Consider the following 24020-nt stretch of genomic DNA (forward strand, 5'->3'; position numbering starts at 1 on the left):
GCATTTTTAATTATCACGTTCGTTACGTACGTTGTGAACTCTACATACACTAAATTCTGTTTCTCACCCTTCTTATCAATCTTTTGTCTCCTGCATGTCTCTCACTATGACCATGAAAAGATAGGTTTTAAAAAAAACATATCCAGCTGAACCTTTTGTCCTTGGCTGCTAGTAAGCTCCCTGTCCGTTCTGGCTTCCCTTTTTATGATTAATCATCACATTTTAACTTAAGTCATTTTAACCTAAATTCTCTATATAACACTCATGATCTCACAGGCCTCAACAAGATCACAATCCCAGTGATTTCAGTTCCTGAAGCCATGAGTCTTTCTCATTTCTCTGACCTGCGACTAAGCTCTTGAGCAGCAAAATGGTCTGTCCCCTCAATCTTCCAAATGAGGTCCGAGCTCCCTCACTGTAGATCTTAATACCTTCATATTTTAATGTGTTAACTGCTTTCCTAATTTCTATCTATGTAAATATGCTCCACGGTCCTGGAGAAACGCGCTCTCGTCTTACCGTGCGAGCATGAACGATAAAGTTGAATTGACAATCCCGCATCCTGATAATTATGCACAGTCACCAATCCCTGACTGGGCACGTGTTCGCCAAGGGTGGATTTGCAGGTGTTCATCCAGTGGACACAACCATTTCTTGGGAAGGAAGGCCAGTGGAACAGTCGGGAGGAAACATTGTAGGCTGTGGATATGAGGCCAGAAAAGACCTGGGAAGAATGAGGAGAGATTTGATAGAGGTATACAAAATAATGAAGAGTATAGACAGAGTAAATGAGTGTAGGCTTTTTCCACTGAGGGTAGGTGAGGTAAAAGCCAGAAGATAAGGGTGAAAGGGGAAAAGTTGAGGGGTATCTTCTTCACACAGAGTTGTGCGAGTGTGGAACGAGCTACCAGCTGAAGTGGTGAATGCAGGCTCAATTTAACTTTAAGAAAAATTTGAACAGGTACATGGATGGGAGGGATATGGACTGGGTGCAGGTCGGTGATACTAGGCAGAATAATCATTTGACACAGACTAAAAGACCCTGGGTTCTGTGCTGTAATGTTCGATGATGCATAGATCAGTAATGATTATGAGTTGCTGTTGTGGACAAATCCATTGAAATTTTTACTTGCTGTGGCCAAACAGGTACTTCATTTTAAAAAAAACCACAGATGATAAATATTCACAGATACCAGAGTGCAAGGGGGAAAAAATGATGGCACAATAGATTGGACAGGCCTTTTTGTGGTGCTGGAGTCGTTTGTTATTTTTGAAAAGGTCCAAGAACCTTCGAGGAGAAACTGTTCTTGAACCTGGAAGTGCAGGCCCTCAGGCTTCTGCCCGAAGGTAGCAGTGAGAAGAAGTTGTGATGGAAGTCCTCGATGATGTTGAGACAGTGCCTCGCGTGGATGGGAGATCAGAGTCTGCGACGGACCTGGCGTAATTGCTATCTTCTGCAGCCATTAGCACTTCCAGGCACTCGAATTACCAATCCAGGCAGTGACAGAATCAGCCATTTGTCTTTCTACGTTGCATCGGGGGAAACAGGGTTTTCGGCCCGATATGTCTGGTTAAATTGAATCTCTGCAGCTTGCACGTGAGAGTCACTGTGTGTTCATGTGTCCATCTAGACCTCTCCTATATGGATAGTAATATCTTTTGGGGGATGGAGGATAGAGTCTGTTTGTGGAGGAAACTGAAGTTGATAGTGAAGAGCAGGTAGCCCCTGTCTCCTCACACAGTGTCCATTCAGTGACTGAGTTGGGAATTATACAGTGCAAAACCAGGTCCTTTGGCTCACATGCTAACCATCTGCACCAAATCCATTTGCCAGCATGTGGTTTGCCAGCTGAGACACACTGGGGCCGTGGTTCAGTGCGGATGAACCAGGCCCAAGGCTTGGGATACCCGAGCTGGAGCCTGGGGTGATGGTGTTGGACTGGCTGTGCCGAGACCAGAGTGAGGGCCTGGTGACTCGGGGTGCTGGGACAGGGCTGGCCTTATTTCCTGAGATCTGCTGATGCTCCTCAGAGCTGCAGTGGTGCTGCCTGCTTTACCACAGAGGCAGCAGCAGTGTTGCAGTCCTCGGGGGCTGCAGACTGGCGCATACATTTCCTCTCGAGTTTAGACTTCACAAATGCACCTGAAGTTATTTTTTATTTAAAAAAAGCTGTTGGTTTTGATCTTTTTGCATACTTAGGAGAACCCAGGCCACGTCACTTGTTCTGACGAGACACACCATGGATTCCAGACGGGCGATTTCGTGACCTTCACAGAGGTTCAGGGGATGACAGAGCTGAACAACTGCAAACCCATGGAAATTAAGGTGGAAGGTAAGCAGCATCGAGTGGAGGGTGTGAGTTGCTCAGGCTACCAGCAGATGGCAGGGAAACCCCACAATAGCTTTGGTGAACAGCCTTTCAATGGAATGGAGCAATTCTTCCAACTTGGCAAAACAAGTCTTCGCTTTCAGTCAAGAGCCTTTGAAACTTACCTGTTAATTTTCAGTGGCAGGTAGCCTTGTAGTCAGGTTACTATTTACGATCCAATCTCTTGCTCAGATTTCTAACTTTGTCAGAGATCAGTAGTGCAAAAAATAAACTGTACACAGCGTGAACAAACAAAGAACTGTAAACAGATAATGAATGTAAACAAACTGCAATACTGAGGTAAATCAATCAAGTGCACAAGTCTGAGTCCTTAAATGAGTTCCTGATTGAGTTTGTTGTTAAGGAGTCTGATGATGCAAGGACAGAATGACCTCCCCCCATGTTAGGGGCATTGATTTTTTTTCACTGCTCACCAAACCAAGAGAGAGATTGTCTGAATGTCTTTCCTTCCCACCCTGTTGAATTGTTTGTCTCGTATTGAATCAATCTGCCTAAAAAAAGACCATTTGATCTATCCCTTCTCCCCTGCCTGCTTTCTCCTCCAGTTCTTGTGCTCTGCTCTTTCAGTATGCCATCTAATTGCCTTAGGACGCAGCTGTTGGAGCTCTGTTCAGGTCCTTCGAAAACCTGCTCAAGTCCAACACTGAAGTAAAAACGCGACACTGGAGAAACTCGGCAGGTCAAACAGTTACTTAATACGGCAAAGATAAAGATAACATTTCTTCCCACATTCCAAAGGCTACAGGGATAGAAAATTAATGTGCAGTGGGGTATCTAGGTAAAATGATGCCTATGGCAGGCACGATCCAGCTAAAATGTTGAAAGCTATTCGGGCAACGTCCGACCACATGTACGTCCGTGGTTCCATAAGGTTATAATAGATTATCCCTTGTCTATTTCTGTATTGTGATGTACATATTTTTATATTGCAAACTGAAACGTACAAAACCCTTATCTGAGGATCTATGGGACAAGATTTTTAAATGGTAAATTTCTTCTTCTTTGGCTTGGCTTCGCGGACGAAGATTTAAGGAGGGGGTAAATGTCCACGTCAGCTGCAGAATCGTTTGTGGCTGACAAGTCCGATGCGGGACAGGGAGACACGGTTGCAGCGGTTGCAGGGGAAAATTGGTTGGTTGGGGTTGGGTGTTGGGTTTTTCCTCCTTTGCCTTTTGTCAGTGAGGTGGGCTCTGCAGTCTTCTTCAAAGGAGGTTGCTGCCCGCCAAACTGTGAGGCACCAAGATGCACGGTTTGAGGCGATATCAGCCCACTGGCGGTGGTCAATGTGGCAGGCACCAAGAGATTTCTTTAGGCAGTCCTTGTACCTTTTCTTTGGTGCACCTCTGTCATGGTGGCCAGTGGAGAGCTCGCCATATAACACGATCTTGGGAAGGCGATGGTCCTCCATTCGTGACCCACCCAGCGCAGCTGGATCTTCAGCAGCGTGGACTCGATGCTGTCGACCTCTGCCATCTCGAGTACTTCGACGTTAGGGATGAAAGCGCTCCAATGAATGTTGAGGATAAAGCGGAGACAACACTGGTGGAAGCGTTCTAGGAGTCATAGGTGATGCCGGTAGAGGACCCATGATTCGGAGCCGAGCAGGAGTGTGGGTATGACAACAGCTCTGTATAAGCTTATCTTTGTGAGGTTTTTCAGTTGGTTGTTTTTCCAGACTCTTTTGTGTAGTCTTCCAAAGGCTCTATTTGCCTTGGCGAGTCTGTTGTCTATCTCATTGTCGATCCTTGCATCTGATAAAATGGTGCAGCCGAGATAGGTAAACTGGTTGACAGTTTTGAGTTTTGTGTGCCCGATGGAGATGTGGGGGGGCTGGTAGTCATGGTGGGGAGCTGGCTGATGGAGGACCTCAGTTTTCTTCAGGCTGACTTCCAGGCCAAACATTTTGGCAGTTTCCGCAAAACAGGACGTCAAGCGCTGAAGAGCTGGCTCTGAATGGGCAACTAAAGCGGCATCGTCTGCAAAGAGTAGTTCACGGACAAGTTGCTCTTGTGTCTTGGTGTGAGCTTGCAGGCGCCTCAGATTGAAGAGACTGCCATCCGTGCGGTACCAGATGTAAACAGCGTCTTCATTGTTGAGGTCTTTCATGGCTTGGTTCAGCATCATGCTGAAGAAGATTGAAAAGAGGGTTGGTGCGAGAACACAGCCTTGCTTCACGCCATTGTTAATGGAGAAGGGTTCAGAGAGCTCATTGCTGTATCTGACCCGACCTTGTTTGTTTTCGTGCAGTTGGATAATCATGTTGAGGAACTTTGGGGGACATCCGATGCGCTCTAGTATTTGCCAAAGCCCTTTCCTGCTCACGGTGTCGAAGGCTTTGGTGAGGTCAGCAAAGGTGATGTAGAGTCCTTTGTTTTGTTCTCTCCACTTTTCTTGGAGCTGTCTGAGGGCAAAGACCATGTCAGTAGTTCCTCTGTTTGCGTGAAAGCTGCACTGTGATTCTGGGAGAATATTCTCGGCGACACTAGGTATTATTCTATTTTGTAGAATCCTAGCGAAGATTTTGCCTGCAATGGAGAACAACGTGATTCCCCTGTAGTTTGAGCAGTCTGATTTCTCGCCTTTGTTTTTGTACAGGGTGATGATGGTGGCATCACGAAGGTCCTGAGGCAGTTTTCCTTGGTCCCAACAAAGCTTGAAAAACTCATGCAGTTTGGCATGCAGAGTTTTGCCGCCAGCCTTCCAGACCTCTGGGGGGATTCCATCCATACCTGCTGCTTTGCCACTTTTCAGTTGTTCGATTGCCTTATATGTCTCATCCTGGGTGAGGACCTCATCCAGCTCTAGCCTTAGGGGCTGTTGAGGGAGCTGGAGCAGGGCGGAATCTTCAATATGTGCTCGACGTTCATTAATCCAATTCAAAGTGATGCATCACATCAGATAAATTGGCTAGTATTTTTTCTAATATTAACCCTATTTGTGACAGATGCAAATTGCTACATTGACTCATAGGTTTTGGTTTTGTCCATTCTTAGAAATCTCTTGGAAAGAAAATTTTAATATCTTTTCAACTATACTCCAGGTAGAGCCACGACCCAACGCAATAACTGCTCTTTTCATTGTTATTGACCCAGACATAGGGAGTTTTTCAAAGGGTTGTGACCTTCTCTACATTGTTGGCCAGAAGAACCATTTTATTCAAATGGAAGGACTCTTGACCTCTAACAGCATTTCAGAGGTTTTCTCATATTATGTCCTGTTTAAGTTCAGAAAAAAAATTAAATATCATGTATTTGATTCATTGGTAAAATTTGAAGATACATCGTGACATTTTATGTCTTATTTGATGTAAATGTTTTTAATGTGATTAGATGTACTCACTCTTCCAGATGAGATACAGTCTAACCTTAGTTATTTTGATTCATGGTAGGATCCAAAAACTATAAAATCAATGTAACCCTCAGGATTAGCTGCTCAGATGTTTTTTGTTAGTTTTTTTATTAGCATAGATTAGGTGCTTTTTTTAATACAATACTTTTTATAAATGGTTATATGGTTATTTTTTATATTTTCACCCATTGCAAAGGAGGGGGGAACTGCGTTTATACTGGTTTAAGTTTTATATTTTTATATAAATATATATATATATGATGTGATACTGTAATTTCAGTTTTGTTCCATTTTATTCATTGTATTTCTAATAAAAATTTGGAAAAAAAATTAATCCTTAAAATACATATAGATGGGTACATGGATCGGAAAGGTTTAGAGGGGTGTGGGCCCAATGCAGGCAAATGGGAGTCAGCCTGGAATGGTTGGGCCAAAGGACCCGTTTCTGTGATGTAAATACAGATGGTTCCCCGACATGCATCTGAGTTCCATTCCAACTGATTGGTTGGATCTCAAAATGGACGCAAGCCGGATGTATGTTACTCTGGGCCGGCGTCTCCTTAAACTGGAGCCGTGGCACTTCGTCCATGGCCCAGCCAGCCCGGCGCTGGCAAGACCCGTTGTCCACCACCACCGGCACCTGGCCTGTGTTCACCTCCCCCACCTCGAACACCAGGTCCGCCACCACCTTCATGTCCCAGAAATAGAACGCATTTTGCTATAGTGGAGTCTCGACACCCTCCCAGCCCGTGGTTCGTCAAAATAAACAGCCCCTGGATCCTCAGGACCTGACACGTAATTTTTATTTTTACATATATTTTTTCTTTTTCTAAAAATGTATACAGTATTTTTCTTCGGTTGCATGTATGGATGGTCGTAGGTTCAAGACCACCTGTATCTGCATCTCTTTGACACCTTGGTTTCCCTGTTGCATTTTTTAAACTGAGTTTTTCCCCTTTTCCTTCCAGTGTCTTGACCTGTTGCTGAAGTGCATTTATTGGCATGTTATGTCTGTGTGTTTTAGGTCACTATTCCTTCTCAATCTGCGATACGACCAGCTTCAGCGATTACAAGCAGGGCGGGATTGTAACAGAAGTGAAGATGCCTCAGCATTTGACCTTTGTAAGCATGTCTGCCCCACACACGCTCACTGGGAACATCCCTGACTGGGAGCCTGTACATTTTCATGCCCACCCCTCACAGGGAAAGTCTATCGATGAATGGGATCCTCAACCCTGCCGTGAGGAGGGGGCTTCCACAGCTGTTCACAGATGAGATTGTGGAGTAAACAGGGCGAGAGATTCGGAGGTAACTCTCCATGGGCTGAGCTACAGCAGATATCTTAGTAAACCAGCTGCATTAAACGTTTTGATGTTATTGCCTCCTTAAAGATGTTTTTGCGACTGTATCCGGCTGCCATTTTGAGAGAGTAACAGCTCCACTTTGACCATCCTCATAGGCAGTGTGCTTCAGATTCCAAACACCTGGTGAAAAAGTCCTTCCTCCAATCCCCTCTCAACTTTTGACCCTAAACCTATTCCCTTTTGCTTTAGACACTTCTCTCTGTCCTAAATTTGCCCCAAGTCATTTTGTGTACATCAATTGGCTTTCCCAACTCAGCAATCCTTTCCAAGGAAGGCAAAATTGGTCTGTCCAGTCCCTCTTCCTGACGGAAATGTCCCCTCTGAGGCTACAATGTTTAATAATGTCCTGTCCCATCTGATCTCCCTCTGTGACTGCACTTCTGAGCTGTCTATACTTCACCTTGAGGCTTATTATCATCTGCCTGTGTGTATATACAATCAGATGAAACAGCATTTCTCATGACCACAGGCATGTGCATGCATACACACGCAGGCACGCTCACACAGAGAGAGGCACAGGCAGAGACACCACGTAGAAGTCACATACCTATATGTATATATGAATATTTTGGGAAGATGTACTCAGTTGCAGGGTACTGTTGATTAATCTTGCAGCCATCGGGAAGAAGCTGTTTCCCAGCCTGGCATTCCTGGTTTTAATGCTCCTGTACCTCCTTCCTGATGGTAGTGGGTCAAACATGCTCTGCGCTGGATGGAAAGGGTCCTCAATAATTCTTTGAGCCTTATTTAAGCTGTAATCCCTGCAAATATCGTTCAGGTATTATGTACAAGATGCCGAGCTCAGCTGCTTGCAAAGTGAGTTCACCGCACATGACTAGAAATGTCAATTTCCATTGCACCTCCTCCAACGCTGTTGTGTCCCTCCTGCACTACCCAACCCAAACCTGTCTGCAGAACTCCAGCTGTGCGCACCTCTTCCCCCCACCCCCCACCCCACCCCTCACCATGCTTTGCTGACCTGTCCTTCTCCATTGCAGAAATGCCTGAAGGAGGCCTTGCGGGAGCCGAGCTATCAGATCTCCGACTTCGGTAAGATCAACAGGCAGGGGACGCTGCATATCGCCTTCCAGGCCCTGCACTGCTTTGTGAAAGACTACCACAGGCTCCCCAAGCCCTGGGAAAAGGTGAGTGTCCCCAGGACCTGTGGCGAGCTGTTGCTCCATTTGATGATCTTCCTGCTGCTGACCATTCTGACTCATTCAAGGGCTCACCTGCTCGTCTCCAAGGCCAGCAGATTGAGTACGTGCTTCAATTTGTCAAGTTTTACACTGTGTTCATGCCAACCAAATTGTCCACCCCACATAATTCCTTTTGCCCGATTTCAGCTGGTGTTCCCTCTTAACCTTTCCGATCCATGTCCCGCTCTAGATTTCAGATTTATTGTCAGAGTACATACATGACATCACATACAGCCCTGAGATTCTTTTTCCTGTGGGCCAGGCAGAATTACCACTAATTGGTAGGGCAAAAACAACACTGTACACAGTGTAAACAGGAAACAAATAAAGAACTCCACTATTCATTAGACATACGTTATTATCCACGTCGTACAGATAATGAATGTAAACAAACTGACTGTGCAATACAGAGAGAATTTTAAAAATCAATACAGTGCACACGTCAGAGTCTTTAAATGAGTCCCTGGTTGAGTTTGTCATTGAGGAGTCTGATGGTGGAGGGGTAGCAGCTGTTCCTGAACCTGGCAGTGCGGGCCTTGTGGCACCTGTACCTCTTTCCTGATGGCGCGAGAACAGAGCGTGAGCTGAGTGGTGTGTGGATCTGTGATGATTTGCTGCTGCTCTCCAACGGCAGTGTTCCCTGTAGATGCTCTCAATGGTGGGGTGGGGGGGGGGGGGGGTTCCCTGTGATGTCCTGGGCTGTGTCCACTACCTTTTGAAGGGTGTTACGCTCATCTTTGAAATGTTACAATTGTACCTGCCTCTTCCCCCTTCCTCTGGTAGCTTGTTCCATTGTACCCACAACCCTCTGAGTCAAGAAGGTGCTTTCAGTTTCCTTTTAAATACTTCCCCTCTCACCTTAAACCAATGACCTCAAATTTTGGATTTGCTGCCCCTGGGATTAAAGACTGTGATTGTCCCAACTGAGCAGGGAAATTCCTTTTCTAAACCCCTCACAATTTTATATTCTCCTGCGCTCCAGGGATAAATGTCCCAGCCTCTCCTTATATTTCCATCCCCCAGTGCCTGTGACATTCTGATGAATCTTGCTCCTTCAGGACAAGACATTGGGCTGGCTCAAGCCCACAGTGGCTCTTTATTATCTGACTGCACACCTTTGACCTCCTCCAGGCCTTGCTACCTCAGTGGCCCCACGTGAGAACTAGGAGAGAGGGGGCAGTCACTGAGGCCTTGGACCCCACGACTGCTTCTGGCCATTTGTGCTATCAAAATGCATCTGATGGTCATCCAGCAGGGTAACAGGCCCTTTGGCCCATCTTTCTCATCCTGACCAATCTCCTCTCCTTTACCTGCATTTCAGCCCACCCACCTCTCAACCAGGAGTGGGGAACCTTTTAATTTTTAATTTGGACGTGCAGCATGGTAACAGGCCATTTCAGCCCACAAGTCCATGCCACCGAATTAGACCACACCCCCAGTATGTACTCGTGGGCCAAAATGGCCTGTTACCCGTGCTATAAATTAAATTAAATATTACAGGTAATGTCCACCCTTGTCTCAACCTTTCTTTGCCACATCCTTGCTGAATATTTTTTAAATTTTACATTTGAATGTTACATTTAACTTTGGGCAGCCTGGTTAGCGCAACGTGTTACAGCACCGGCGTTCGGGACTGGGTTTGAATCCAAGTGCCACGGTACCTCCTACCAGATGGCAGAACAGTTTTCGTGAGGGGTGTGTGGAGTTCTTCGCAATGTTTATTGCCTTTCGCCTGCATCAAATGCTGTAGATGTCCTTCCTGGTTGGAAAAGAGGCCCCAATGATCTTTTCCGCTGACTTCACTATCCTCCACAGGGTCTTCAGGTCCGAGGTGGTACAGCTTTCAAACCAGGCGGTGATGCAGTTGCACAGGATGCTCTCAAAACATCTTCCGTAGAATGTAGTGTGGGAGATGGACTTTTCTCAGCCTTCGCAGGAAGTAGAGAGGCTTTCTTGGCTATGGAGCTGGTGTTAAGGGACCATGTGAGGTTCTCCACCAAGTGCACTCCAAAGAACTTGATACTCTTGATGACCTCAATGGTCAAAACATACCGTAGGTTAACTGGGTGGCATAGACTCATGGACTGAAAAAACCTGTTACCGTGCTGTAGGTCTAAATTTTTTTTAGATGTATTTGTCCCCACTCTGCCAATCTCTCTGGTTCTGTGGATGTTCTCGCTGTCACCACAATGGTCCTCCAGCTTCATTCCACATCCCAAAGATGCGCATGTCTGCGGGCTAGTTGTTGGCTAAATGATCCCGAGCATACAAGAGTCTGGGACGTAATGGGAGAGACTGAATTGCAGTGGAAATTAGTGGAGCAACATCTTTCTTTGGCTTGGCTTCGCGGACGTAGATTTATGGAGGGGGTAAAAGTCCACGTCAGCTGCAGGCTCGTTTGTGGCTGACAAGTCCGATGCGGGACAGGCAGACACGGTTGCAGCGGCTGCAGGGGAAAATTGGTTGGTTGGGGTTGGGTGTTGGGTTTTTCCTCCTTTGCCTTTTGTCAGTGAGGTGGGCAACATCATTGCTCTGTGAAATGCCTTAGTCTCAGCTCCAGGTTTATTGTGACCTACTAAGGTACAGTGTAAAAGTTTATTTTGGGAGCAATCTAGCTAGTCAATCCATGTGTAGTTCAGCAGTTAAAAACACAGTATAGAGTGCAGTGTTACAGAGTTGGCGCAGGGCAAAGGCAATGTTGTTTTACTCACCGGCTGGAGGTAAACAAAAAGTCCTGCAGACACTGTGGTCAAATGCAATATGCAAAGGTGTTGGCGAAAGTCAGCAGGTCGCACAACAAAAAGCCGTTGATGTTTTGGCCCCACGCCCTTCGTCAGGAAAGTATCAAGCCTGAAACGCTGTTTGCCTTTTACTGCCTGTGGATGCTGCGTGACCTGCTGAGTTTCGTCAGCACCTTTGTGTATTTCACTCACTGGACTGTGTACTGTGAGGAAGTCGTGAAAATTTGATCCGTTGAGTGTGAGATCCTGCAGAGCTGGGGATGATCCCACTCCAGTGAAAGTGTTTATCAATGGTTTTAGTGATGTTGAAAGGATTGTTGGTGGCCAGAAGTTCAAGTGAAATGTGTCCAGTGACGGCGGCCCCCGTTGTGTTTCCCTTGCAGTGTGATGCTGAGCTTTTGGTGAACATTGCAAAGAAGCTGAGTGAGGAGGTCCCGTCCATCCTTCAAGATGAGCCACTGAATGAGGACTTGGTGAGAAAACTGGCGTTTGTTGCCACCGGCAACCTGAGTCCCATCAATGGATTTATTGGCGGAGTTGCAGCGCAGGAAGTGATGAAGGTAAGAGTGGCTCAGTACAGGATGAGAGACTGGAGTATATTCAAAAAATGTACGACGTGGATAATAACGTATGTCTGATGAATAGTGGAGTTGCCTGAGGTGAGGTTCTCTTTGCATCTTAGAGTTCCTCAGTGACACCTGCGCTACTCTAAGTTTAAATTTAATATTGTAAATTCAGATGTATAACACAGTAACAGGCCCTTTTGGCCCACAAGCTCATGCTGCCCAATTACAATCCCCCATACACTTTAAATGGTGGGAGTAAACTGGAGCCCACGCAGACACAGAGAGAACATACAAACTCCTTACAGGAGCGCGGGATCGAACCCCGGTCCCGATCGCTGGCGCTAACTGGGCTGCCCGCAATGATGAATATGAAAGGATAGAGAAATAAATACTCGCTTTTGCAGTAAGGGAGGGGGGGGTGGAAGTGACGTTTCAGTAGTGTAGACAGAACTGTTGGCAGTCCCAGAGTAGTTTATGGTTAGGATCATTCAAGAGCCTGACAACTGTTGAGGAATAAAACGTTCCTCAACCGAGAGGTGGTGAACTTCATTCTCCTGTACCAACGCAGTACACAAAGGTGCTGGAGAAACTCAGCAGGTCACACCACCAGCAGCAAATGGAAGTAAAAAGGAACCATCTGCCTGATGATAGCAGCGAGAGGAGGTTGTGACAAGGGTGATGGGGATCCTCTCTGATGTTGGCTGCTTTATTGAGGCAGTGCTCACGTAGACGTTTTCAATGAGCCCTTCAGGGATGCAGTGAAACAAGAAAGTCTGAAGATGCCGTATTTGCAATTAATGCTGGAGTAACTCAGCAGGTCATGCATCATCCATAGAAGGCAAAGATGTATATCTTTGCCTGCTGTGGGACTTCTTGAGTTTATCCGGCACTTTTGTATATGGATGGCTGCATTTGCCACTTACTTCAACCTTCTGTGTTCCTGGGCATTTGGACAGGGAACAGGGAATGCAGAGTAAACACCATAAGCCAGCTTTAGCTCCCGGTTCTCTTGGAGTAAGGAAAATTAAACAAAGCTTGCTTAAATATGACCATCACCGTCATTCACCTCTCTCTTGACTGTTGCTTCAGGCTTGCAGTGGAAAGTTCCTGCCTCTCAGCCAGTGGATGTATTTTGACGCCCTTGAGTGTTTGCCAGAAGCAAGTGAAGAGGACCTTGCCCAAGAAGAAACATTCCAATCCGTAAGTGTCACCTGCAACTCTCATTTTCTCCCACTGCTTCTTCCCTTATGAAGCCTGCATAGACTCAAAGGGACGAATGGCCTCTCTGTGTTCTCATGTCTCAGATGGCATTCCTGACGTGCCAGTTGGAAGTAAGAACTACAGATATGCCTTTAGAGTCACATCTAAACAGCCAGTCTGAAGGCGCTGGGGTCGAGTGCAGGGTACAAACATGTTGGAGAAACTCAGCTCGTCACGCAGAATCCAGGAAAAATGGTGGATGGAATTTAATATAGACAAGTTTGAGGTGCTCCATTTTGGAAGGACAAACCAAGAAAGGACATACACAGTAAATGGTTGGGCAATGAGTAGTGCGGTAGAACAGAGGGATCTGGGAATACAGATACATCATTCACTGAAAGTGGTGCCACAAGTGGATAGGGTTGTAAAGAGAGCTTTTGGCATATTGGCCTTCAAGGAGTACAGGAGTTGGGATGTTATGTTAAAGTTGTATAAGACATTGGTGAAGCCAAATTTGGAGTATTGTGTGCAGTTTTGGTTGCCTAATTGCAGGAAGGATATCAATAAGATAGAGAGAGTGTAGATAAGATTTACTAGGATTTGCCTGGACTTCAGGAACTGAGTTACAGGGAAAGTTTAAACAGGTTAGGACTTTATTCCCTGGAGTGTAGAAAAATGAGGGATGATTTGATAGAGCTATTTAACATTATGAGGGGCATAGACAGTAAATGTACATAGGATTTTTCCATTGAGGGTGGGTGAGATTCAAACACAAGGACATGGGTTAAAGGTGAAAGGGGAAAAGTTTAGGGGAACTTATTTGCACGGAGAGTGGTGGGAGTGTGGAACGAGCTTCCAGCTGAAGTGGTAGATTTGGGCATGATTTTGACATTTAAGGGAAATTTGGACAGGTGTAAGGATGGGAGAGATATGGAGGGCTATGGACTGAGTGCAGGTCAGTGTGACTAGGCAAGATAAAGTGATTCAGCACAGACTAGAGGGGCCGAAGTGGCCTGTTTCTGTGCTGGACTAGGGTTCTGCATGTTCAAAACACTGACGAGGTTAGAATAGATGGGGGAGCATCTTCAGTGGAAGCTGTGCACTCCTTAAACCACTTCTTCGACTTGGCACTAACAGTCATCCACCAACACACCCAGTTCTGCCTGCTCCTGTACCCTTCTTACTGCTCTGGGATAATGCATCTTTTACTCATTTTCCGACCAAATTGCAAGGCCTCCCATTGTGCTGCATTGAACACCAATGGTCCTCTGCCTGCCTGCCCTCTCTCTTTCTCCGAGAGACACGAGGAACTGCAGATGCTGGAATCTGGAGCAAAAGAACAATCTGCTGAGGTCGAGCGGCAACTATGGGAGAAAAAAGAATAGTCGGCGATTAATCGGGGCTCGAAAATTGTCCATAAGTTTTCTTTCACTGATGCTGGTCGATCCACTGAGTTAATTTTTTTTAAATACAATTTTTAAATGTAGACAAGCAGAAAGATTACAGTCTCTTCTGGCCCACAAGCCCATGCCATCCAATTAACCTCCAACCCCCATATGTCTTGAAGGATGGATGGAAACCGGAGGAAACCCACGCAGATGCAGGGCAAATGTACAAACTCCTTGCAGACAGCACCGGATTCAAACCCTAGTTGCTGGCGCTGTAATAACGTTGTGCCAACTGTGCCACATCCTCCAGCAGATTTTTTTTGTTCTTGCTTTCTTTGCCCCCTTGGTTTACCACTGTCCTTGCTGCTCACTTTGCAACCAACTTCAAAGCCAACTGGAGGTTTTGGAATTGTCACCTGAATCCAAACAGTTAATGTACACTGAGACTGATTATTTTTTAAGTGGATCTTGACTGTCAGGATTGAGTAATTTGGTGACAGATTCTGCAAATGAGTTGCCAAACAAGTTGTTAATTGATTAATGGTTGTTATCTGGGAAAAGAGTGTCAGTGCAAGTTACTGGGTTAAACTGGTATGGCTTGTCTGTCGCAAGCATCAGTCGATGATGTAAATTTGTGTACTGATAGACTTTGGAGTATGTGCAGATAACATTGATGCTTCTAAGCAAGTTGGAGTAGCAAAAATGCTGGATTGGACACAATTAGCCATCTGCATAAACACAGATAATGAGTTTATTGTCGTACAATGTACACATGGACTGAAATTCTTGCTTGCTGCAGCCGAACAAGTTCTTATAAAGAAGAACTGTGGGGGTGGGGATTTATAGAAGTTCCAAAGTGTTGCTGATGTCTTCAGGTGTGGAGACTCTGCCCTTTTCTCTGTTCCTTACAAGAGTAAAGTCATAAGCTGAGTGAATGACAAGATGTTGAAAGACAGCACAATATTTAAAAAATACACATCATCCATCTTAAACCAAAAAATGAGGATGGTTCAAATTATGTTTATTGCACACAAATCACCAAATGCAGATTCGTGAACTGTATTCATTGTTTTTTAATTACAGGAGAAATTTTGAGTGCAGGTGTAAAAGTGTCTTGCAGTTATATCTGACCTTAGTAAGGCTGCACCTATACCTGCCACTGAGGGGAGTGCCCCATGATTCATCAGAAGACTGGTTCCAAGGCTGGCATATGAAGAGAGGCAGATGATTCTCCAGTGTTTAAAACAGTTGTTTTCAAACTACTCCCGTTCCACCTATGCCATTGGTGCTCTGTGATTAGTCAAGGATTGCTTAAGGTGTGTGAGTGGGAAGGGAAGGTTGAGAATCACTGCTCGAGACCCAATTGTTACTGAAATATTCTGCTTGAGAAAAATTGTCTTTGGAGTTATGAACCCGTGTACATAACGAGTCAATTAGGGATGAATAAAACAGTGGTTTTCAAACTTTTTCTTACAACCCACATCCCACCTTAAGCAATCCCTGACTAATCACAGAGCACTGGTGGCATAGGGAATACTTAAAGTAGTATGTGAGTGAAAAGAAAAAGGTTGAGAACCACTGAGTTAGAGCAAGCATGAGAATTAACTTTCTTCACACAAAGGCTGGTAAATTTAGAAATTATCTGTGCTGGAAGATGTGGAGGCTACAAAACAGATGGATAGATGTTTGGATAATGAGAGAATCGAGAGAAGTGTGGAAAGCGGGAAAATATGGCTGGGGTAGTAGATTGGATGAAGCACTCTCCAAGGTCCAAGTGGCTATTCCTGCTACTAATCCTTGCAATCTCCTGTTGTCTTGCTGAGTCACAATTCCCTGAGAGGGGTCCCACCAGGTTAATCCGCCTCTTTGTTTTGTTGTGCAGAGAGATTGCCGATATGATGGGCAGATTGTGATCTTTGGGAAGGACTTTCAGGAAAAGCTGAAGGCACAGAAATATTTCCTGGTAAGTGGAAAGAGCTCCTTCTGCATTGTTTCTCTCCAGAAGTGGAACAGGCCCTTTGGCCCATCGCATCTATGCTGATCTTTAAGCCCATTCTACACTAATCCCATTTGCCTGCACTGGGACTATATGCATCCATGCTGTGCCTATTTAAGTGTTTGTCTCAATACCTCTTAAACGTGGTGAATGTATCTGATTCCACCAACTCCCCTGGGAGCACGTTCCACTGTATCCTCTGGCTTCCAAAATATTTCCTCCCCTCCCTTTGCCCCTTGAAACCTGTGATCTTTCCTCTCCCGAATCAGCCTTTCACCGCTATGCCCTGTTGCACTCTTCATCTCCCTCCTTCAGGAGGGCATCCATCTCACCGACTTGTCCCTCGGGGTTTTTTTATCCACCTTTCCAATGACCACTGGGGGCTGTTAAATCACCCGCCCCATCCCTAGTTGGAGAAACTCAGCAGGTCATTCAGTGTACTTGGAAAGATAGCCTTTTCTTGTCATTGCACAAGTTCAATGAAACTGAGTTCACATCCTGATAGTGGTCACATACATCAACCAAATAAGATATAAAAACAGCAATACAATAAAACAATACAATATTCAATGTTTGGCGGTGTTCAGTTCACGTATAGCTCTGGGGTAAAAAACTGTTTTTAAGTCTGTGAAACGTCTACTGGAGGACAATAGGTCAAACAGATGATGACCAGGCTGGTAAGGGTCCTTCAGGATTTTGGCTGCTCCACTGAGGCAGAGAGATCTATATAAATCCTCGAAAGAGGGCAGTGAGAAGCCGATAATCCTCTGGGCCGCATTGATGACCCTCTGAAGGTCCCTCTTGTCTGCTGCCGAGCAGCTGGCCAACCACGTAGGAATGCCGTGGGCCAGCACACTCTCAATGGAGCAGTCATAGATGGACAGTTTCTCCTGTAGTTTGAGCTTCCTGAGAATCCTCAGGGCATGGAGTCGACGTTGTGCATTCTTAACCACTGCAATGGTATTGGTAGTCCAGGAGAGATCTTCAGCAAAGATAAAGATACATAACCAATGTTTCGGGCTTGAGGCTTTCATCAAGGTATGGACAAAATATGGGCATACTCTCGGACAAAATGGGGGAGGGGCAGGAGCTAATAGGTGGGTAAGGGAGGGAGGGCACACCAGCAAGCAGGCCTCTCCAAATGGAGAGTGAAGGGGTGGAGAGCTGGAGACAAAGGTAGAGAGGGAGAACAGGGAGTGATCAAGCAGACACTGGAGAAGTCGATATTTGGCCTTCTCAACATCGGATAGAGTGGACGTAGACTGGGAGATCGCTTCTCTGAGCACCTTTGCTCTGTCCGCATCAATAACAGGAATCTCCCAGTGACCATTCATTTCAATTCTGCGCCCCACTCCCATGCCGACATGTCTGTCCATAGCCTCATGCACTGCCGCACCAAGGCCACCCGTAAATTGGAGGAGCACCACCTAATATTCCATCTGGGCACTCTCCAACCGGATGGCATTAACATCGGCTGCAAGACCACTCCTCATCCCTCTGTCTTTTTTCCTCCAGCTCTTCTACCCCTTCCCTCTCCATTCACAGAGCCATCACCCCTCCTCCTGTTTGCTGGAGTGCCCTCCCTTCCTCATCTGTCTGTGTTCCTTCCCCCCCCCTCCCCCATATATTCAATCATACCTTGATCAAGGGCTCAGGCCCAAAAGACTGCTTGTGTATTGTTACGTTTGCAATATAAAGGACACTATTTGATCTACTTAGTTGCTCCAGCATTCTGTTTTTACTTCAATCTCTGCGTCTGGAGACTTCCGTGTTTCACTCTGAGCTGGTTAAGGCTGCTCTTACCGTCTTCCATGCTGTACTCTTGCAGGTGGGTGCTGGTGCCATTGGGTGTGAGCTGCTGAAGAACTTTGCCATGGTCGGCCTGGGAGCAGGAGAGGGCGGGAGCATCACAGTGACTGACATGGACATGATTGAGCAGTCGAATCTCAACCGGCAGTTCCTCTTCAGACACAACGACATTGGGGTAAGTCGAATCACAACGGAGTTATTTCTGGCCTGCCTGCCAGAAGGGAGCCTATTGGAGCAGGCCCGATAACACTCGGGGCAAAACATCATCCAGAGCAATGCAAGTTGGATGATCCACGCCTTGTCCTTCATGTTGAACATTCACCCTCCACCAATGGGTCACAGGGCTAATGCTGCCCAGACGATCCAGGCCAATGAGGAGGTCCCAGCATCCGCTGACAATATGCAGGGACCCTTTCTGGATTGGGAGAACCATAGATAATAGAACACAGTACAGGCCTCTTTGGCTCATGATGTTGCGCCAATCTATATAAACCTGCTGAACAATCTAAACCTTCCCCACACCCACAACCCTCTATTTTTCTCACATCCATGTGCCTGTCCAAGAGTCTTTTAAATCTCCTGATTGTACCAGCCTACACCACCAACCCTGGCCATGCATTCCAGGGACCCACTACTCGGTGCTTTAAAAAAAAACTTACCCCTGAACTTTACTCCCCTGACCTTGTATAGATATCCTCTGGTATTTTCTATTCCTGAGAAAAGGATTCCTCTCAGAATCTTGTAGATCTCCAAGACCCCTCTCATCCTTCTTCACTCCAAAGAGAAAAAAAACCATTGCTGTGTCAACCTTGCCACATAAAACATATTTTCCAATCCAGACAACGTCCTGGTCAATCTCCTCTACACTATCTCCATAGCTCCATAGCCTCTCCATAGTCTCTCCTTGGTTCCATAGCCTCTCCTTGATTCCAAACTGGTCATCAGCCAATCGTTCACACTCATCCTGTTTCATTTTTTCCATGTTTGCATCAACTCCCCATTCTGCCTTCCCCTCCTCAATCAGATTCAACCACTCAGCTCCACACAGGGTCAATCCCATGGGGCCAATTAACCAACCACCTCTGAATGCGGGAGGATATCTATGGGGTCACAGGGAGAATGTGCAAACTCCACACCAATAACACTGGAGGTCAGGATCAAACTTGGGAGCTGTGGAGCAGCAGCTATTCCACTTTTTCTCTACATCATGCCGTAGTATCTTTTATGATGTGTGCCTGAGCGAACAGAGGGAAAAGAGAGGGAGGATTGGCGTCAGTTTAAGCCTCTGCTCCACTGGAGTCTCGGTTTTGATTCCAGTGTTCCACACTGGGTGAGATCTTGAAGCAAAAATGCTCATTCCTCAAAGTTGTGGGATCTAAAACTGGGCACAGAAGCATCTTCCCTTACAAAACGGCAAGGTAAAGGATTCATTAGTTTTCACAAGAAGCATTTTTAGTTCATTAACTGAGTAAAGACTCGAATAACTTTTAATGGACTCTCCACCCCTCCTGCTCCCCACCCCCCACCTCCGCCTCTGCTTTGTTTGTCTGGACTGTGACTGATGTTTGGACCTGTGTTTACTTAGCCTTGTGACACTTCCAGAAGATGGCAGCAACACCCCATATTTGAAAGCTTGGGAGAGCAGGCTTCTCCCTGAGCTGGTAAATTTAGAGCCAAATTTGGTTCCTCCTTCCCTGTGGAAATAGCATTGACTGAAGGCCAGGATTGTTGTACCGTGCATCTTTCTCTAGTACGCAGGGCCTTGAGACCATGTCCCAAACGTTGTATGCAGATCATATCGAAGGAAGAGCTTGCTTGCTATGATGGAGATGCAGCAAAGGTTCACAAGACCAGAAGGCTTTGCCACACAAGGAGAATTCAAGCAAACTGGCCAAATATTTCTTTAAGTTTGGCAGAATGCGAGTCTTCTCACTGAAGCCAACAAAATTTGTGCAAGGCTCAACAGGAGAGACGGAGAGATTGCGTAGTTGGAGAATGAGGGAGCATCATCTCAAAATAATACCTCAGCCCTTTCACAACATTGCTCGGAACTTTCTTCGCTAAGTGATGGGTAATCTTGAAAGCATCTGCCCAAGATGGTTATGGAGGCTTAGCTGCTGTGATATTCAAGGCAGAGGTTGATAGATTTTTGATAGGTTGATAGATTTTTCAGATACTGAGTCATGGAGAAACTTTGGTTCTTTTAAAACAACTATATTTATTGGCTAAAGCAGAACTCACTCAGGACCATGTGGGGGCTTCCATCTTGAATCCAACTGAGCTGCCACAAATTAGTCTCAGACTCCCTCTAGTGGTCAGGAGGATCACTAACATGCTATCACGACACTGTGGAAAAATTTGCCCCATCTAAATCTTTCCCTTCTCACTTTTAATCCCTACGCCCTTTGGTTTTAGTTTACCCTTGCCTCGGTTGGGGTGGGGGGGGGAAACGGGGAAGGCCGCAATGATCAACCTGTACGTGGACACCCCTCAACTTCCAACGCTCCAGGGGAAAATAAAAACCCAGCCTCTCCAGTCTTATAACTCCATCCTTCCAGTCCTGGTGAATCTTTACTCCACCCTTTCCAGACAAATGCCAACCTTCCTCCAGCTTGGCATCCAGAACTGCACATAGTAAATGCGCATAAATGCTGGAGGAACTCAGCAGGTCATGTAGTATCCATTGGAGGTAAAGGTAGATTTTTTTTAACCAAACTACACTTAATTCCCAGTAAGTAATTTACAAAAGGAAAACTGTTCAAGCTCTCTTCCCACCCTTCATTTCATATCCATACATTTCAATCACTGTACATTGTTACATTAATTTCTACTTGCCCTGTAATCACTATTGTGGCACCTTGTCATTACCCCCCCCCCCCCACCCCCCACCACCCTCCCTGTTGTTTGAGGGCCTTCCCCTTGGACTCAGCCCATCAGTGTCTGGTAATGGAAGGTCTCTAGACTGTGTTCCTTCTCCTAAGCACCCTCGTGTTGGCTACGCCCAGCATCAGTGCATTCCTCAGCACGTCCTCCTTCAGCCTGGAATCTGCCAGTGGCTAGCATTCCCTCACCGATATCTCTGTGTGCTAAAAGACCAAAGGGAGTCTTTCACTGAGTTTGATGGTCTTCCAGTAGTTCTGGATCTCTGAGTCTGTGTGCGTCCCCAGGAACAGCTCATAAATCAAGAGCTCTCTGTCACCCTGCTGTTGAGGATGAACCATGACAAGGACCCTTGTATACTTCTCCACAAACTCTCAGCGAATCTGCATTCTGCAAAGAGGTAAGTGACTGTCTCCTCTCCACCAAAGTCATTTCAGGGAGAGTGTGCGTAGTGGGTGATGTTCTCATCATACAGGAAGGAACTAACTGGGAGAGCTCCTCTCACCGCCAGTCAGGACAAGTTCTGGTGCTTATTCATGAGCACTGGTAATGAGACATTTCGCAAGATGACCTGGACAGTCTGCTCTGGGAACCGTCCCACAGTGTCTCTTGAGTCCTTGTCTCTGAATGTCTACAAGACATTCTATTCTGACTTCTGCCTGATGTTCTTATGGTCAAAGGTGTTGGTCTGGAAGAACTTTACCATGAAGTGGTGGTGTGGCTTGGGCAATGCACGGCAACGGGGCCAGGCCCATCCTTTGCAACACCTGGGACAGGTAGAACCTCAGCACATCGCGGCACTTGGTGCCCTCATACTTTGGTTCCACGCACAAAGGTGGTCATCAGGATGAGGACTATATGTCTGGTGACTATATGGCGAGCCTTTGAAACCTTTCCATCTTGGATCCCCATACCCGTATGAACAGCAAAACTGCTCTGGTGATAGCCAGGGTGGGGGTGCGGGGGATGAGCCACAGCTGCACCATGTTCAGCAGCCCCGAGAGCACCTTGTACCTGATGACCATGTTCTTCCCTGTTATTGAGAGGGAGTGGTGCGCCCACCAACCCTATATTTCAGGTGGAATTTTGTGATGTGCTCCAACCAATTCTTGATGCACATCTCGACCCCTCCAAAGCAGACACCAACACCTCCATGTAGTCAGATCTGACTGTGAAGGGGATGGTGGAGTGGTCAGACCAGTTACTGAACATTATTGCTTTGTTCTTCTTCTGGTCACACTTTTGACCTTCATTGACTCAAAGTGGCAACAGATCCAGATCAGTCGACGGACCGATCATATGTCTGAACAGAAGACGGCAATGTCATCCATGTACAGGAGGCCTTGACCTGAACACCACCACTGCTTGGCAATGTCATTCCTGTTATGCCCTCGTCATTCCTGATGGATTCTGCAAAGGTGTCTAGGCTGCACACAAAATAAGACGTCAGAGAGAAGGGAGCCCTGCCTGACTCCAGACTTTAGGGCAATAGTTCTCAACTTTTTTCTTTCCACTCATGTACCACTTTAACTTCTCCATAACTGTGATGAGTAAGGGATTGCTTAAGGTGGGATGTGGGTGGGAAGGGAAGGTTAAGAACCATTGCTCCAGACCCAATTGTTACAGAAATATTTTGCTTGAGAAGAATTGTCATTGGCCCATTTCCTTTGGAGTTGTGATACCATGCACATAACGAGTCACTTAGGTAGGATTAAAACAGTGGTTTTAAAACTTTTTGCTTTCCACCCACAGACCACTTTAAGCAATCCCTTACTAATCACAGAGCACCAATGGCATAGGGAATGCTTAAAGTGTGTATGTGAGTGGGAAGAAAAAGGTTGAGAACCACTGCTCTGGGGGCAGTGATCTGTTTCTCACCCATTGATTTGGACTGTGCTACAGATGTCTGTAGAGCAGTTTAATCTAATTTTGGATTCCCTCCACAAAGCTGCTTTTTGGAGAGCACATCTATCATGTAAGTGTGGGATATCTGGTCGAAAGCCTTTTCCTGGTCTAAGCTCACCGAGCAGGTGTCCAAACCCCTGTCATGCATATAGGCGATGGTATCTCTGAGTAGCAAGAGGCTGTCAGAGATCTTCTAGCTCGGAACGGTGCAGATTTTGTCTGGCTGGATCACCTACCCCATAGATCACCAACTTGAACCCTTCTTCAGGGTATGAGCAAGCACCTGAATGAAAAGGCTTGGGGAGGAGTGTAGGCTAATGGGCAAAATGCCATAATTGGACAGATGGGCGGAGAGGTGAGAATTAATCGGGGAGGGGGGTTGGCTCTGTGAATGCAGAACTGAGGGAAAGGAGGCATGGGGATAGGGGAAGGGAGAGACGGATGGGGCTAACGGAAACTGGAAGGCGCCCAGACAGAAAGCGAGGTGTTCCTCCAATTTGAGGGCAGTCCCAGTCTGGCAGTGCAACGACACCATGGACAGACTCGTCAGCAGAGGAATGAGGAGGAGAATGGAAATGGGTTCCCACAGGGAGATCACTGCCATCCCTGCAGAGGTCGGAGCAAAGGTGTCCAAAGAAGCGATTTCCACCCAGTATTCCAAGTGTAGTCTCATCAACAACTTGTGTATTTGCAATGTGGCATCCACTGCACTGTTCAGTGAAGGCAAGCATGCCCAACACCACCTTCACCAGTCTCTCTCACCAGTCATTGGAACATAGAACATTACAGCCCTTGATGTCCCTGCTGATTTGTATATTCAAGTTAAACTTACATTTTAAATTAAATTTAGACATACAGCACAGTAACGGGCCATTTCAGCCCATGAGTCCGAGCTGCCCAATTGAACTACAACCCCCGTAGGTTTTTGAAGGGTGGAAGGAAACCGGAGCCTTCAGGTAAAACTCATGGAGAACGTACAAACTCCTTACAGGCAGTGCGGGATTTGACCCCTGGTCCCGATCGCTGGCGCGCTAACTGCCACCCAAAAATAAAACTAAACCCTTCCTACCTGTAACCCTCCATTTTTCTTCCATCCATAAGCCAATCTAAAAGTCTCTTAAATGCCTCTTAATAGTTCAGCCTCCACCACCATCCCTGACAAGGCATTCCAGGCACCCACAACTCTCTGTGTATAAAAAAAAAACCCCAAACGTACCCCTGATGTCTCCCCAAA

General features: G+C 46.3%; 1 protein-coding gene across 4 annotated transcripts in view; it reads left to right on the forward strand.

Moving 5' to 3' along the window:
- Positions 1-24020, forward strand: part of uba1 (ubiquitin-like modifier activating enzyme 1) — a 381394-nt gene that overhangs the window by 60751 nt on the left and 296623 nt on the right. For 3 of the 4 annotated variants that reach the window (XM_069936574.1, XM_069936576.1, XM_069936575.1), the window contains 7 exons: positions 2201-2333; positions 6763-6860; positions 8101-8247; positions 11426-11602; positions 12698-12808; positions 16079-16159; positions 18021-18176. In XM_069936574.1, the coding sequence (XP_069792675.1) occupies positions 2201-2333; positions 6763-6860; positions 8101-8247; positions 11426-11602; positions 12698-12808; positions 16079-16159; positions 18021-18176 (903 nt within the window). The remainder of the gene's footprint in view (positions 1-2200; positions 2334-6762; positions 6861-8100; positions 8248-11425; positions 11603-12697; positions 12809-16078; positions 16160-18020; positions 18177-24020) is intronic. The other variant, XM_069936577.1, reaches the window with a different exon arrangement.

The sequence above is a fragment of the Narcine bancroftii genome, chromosome 5, assembly GCF_036971445.1.
Source record: "Narcine bancroftii isolate sNarBan1 chromosome 5, sNarBan1.hap1, whole genome shotgun sequence".
Classification (NCBI taxonomy): Eukaryota; Metazoa; Chordata; class Chondrichthyes; order Torpediniformes; family Narcinidae; genus Narcine; species Narcine bancroftii.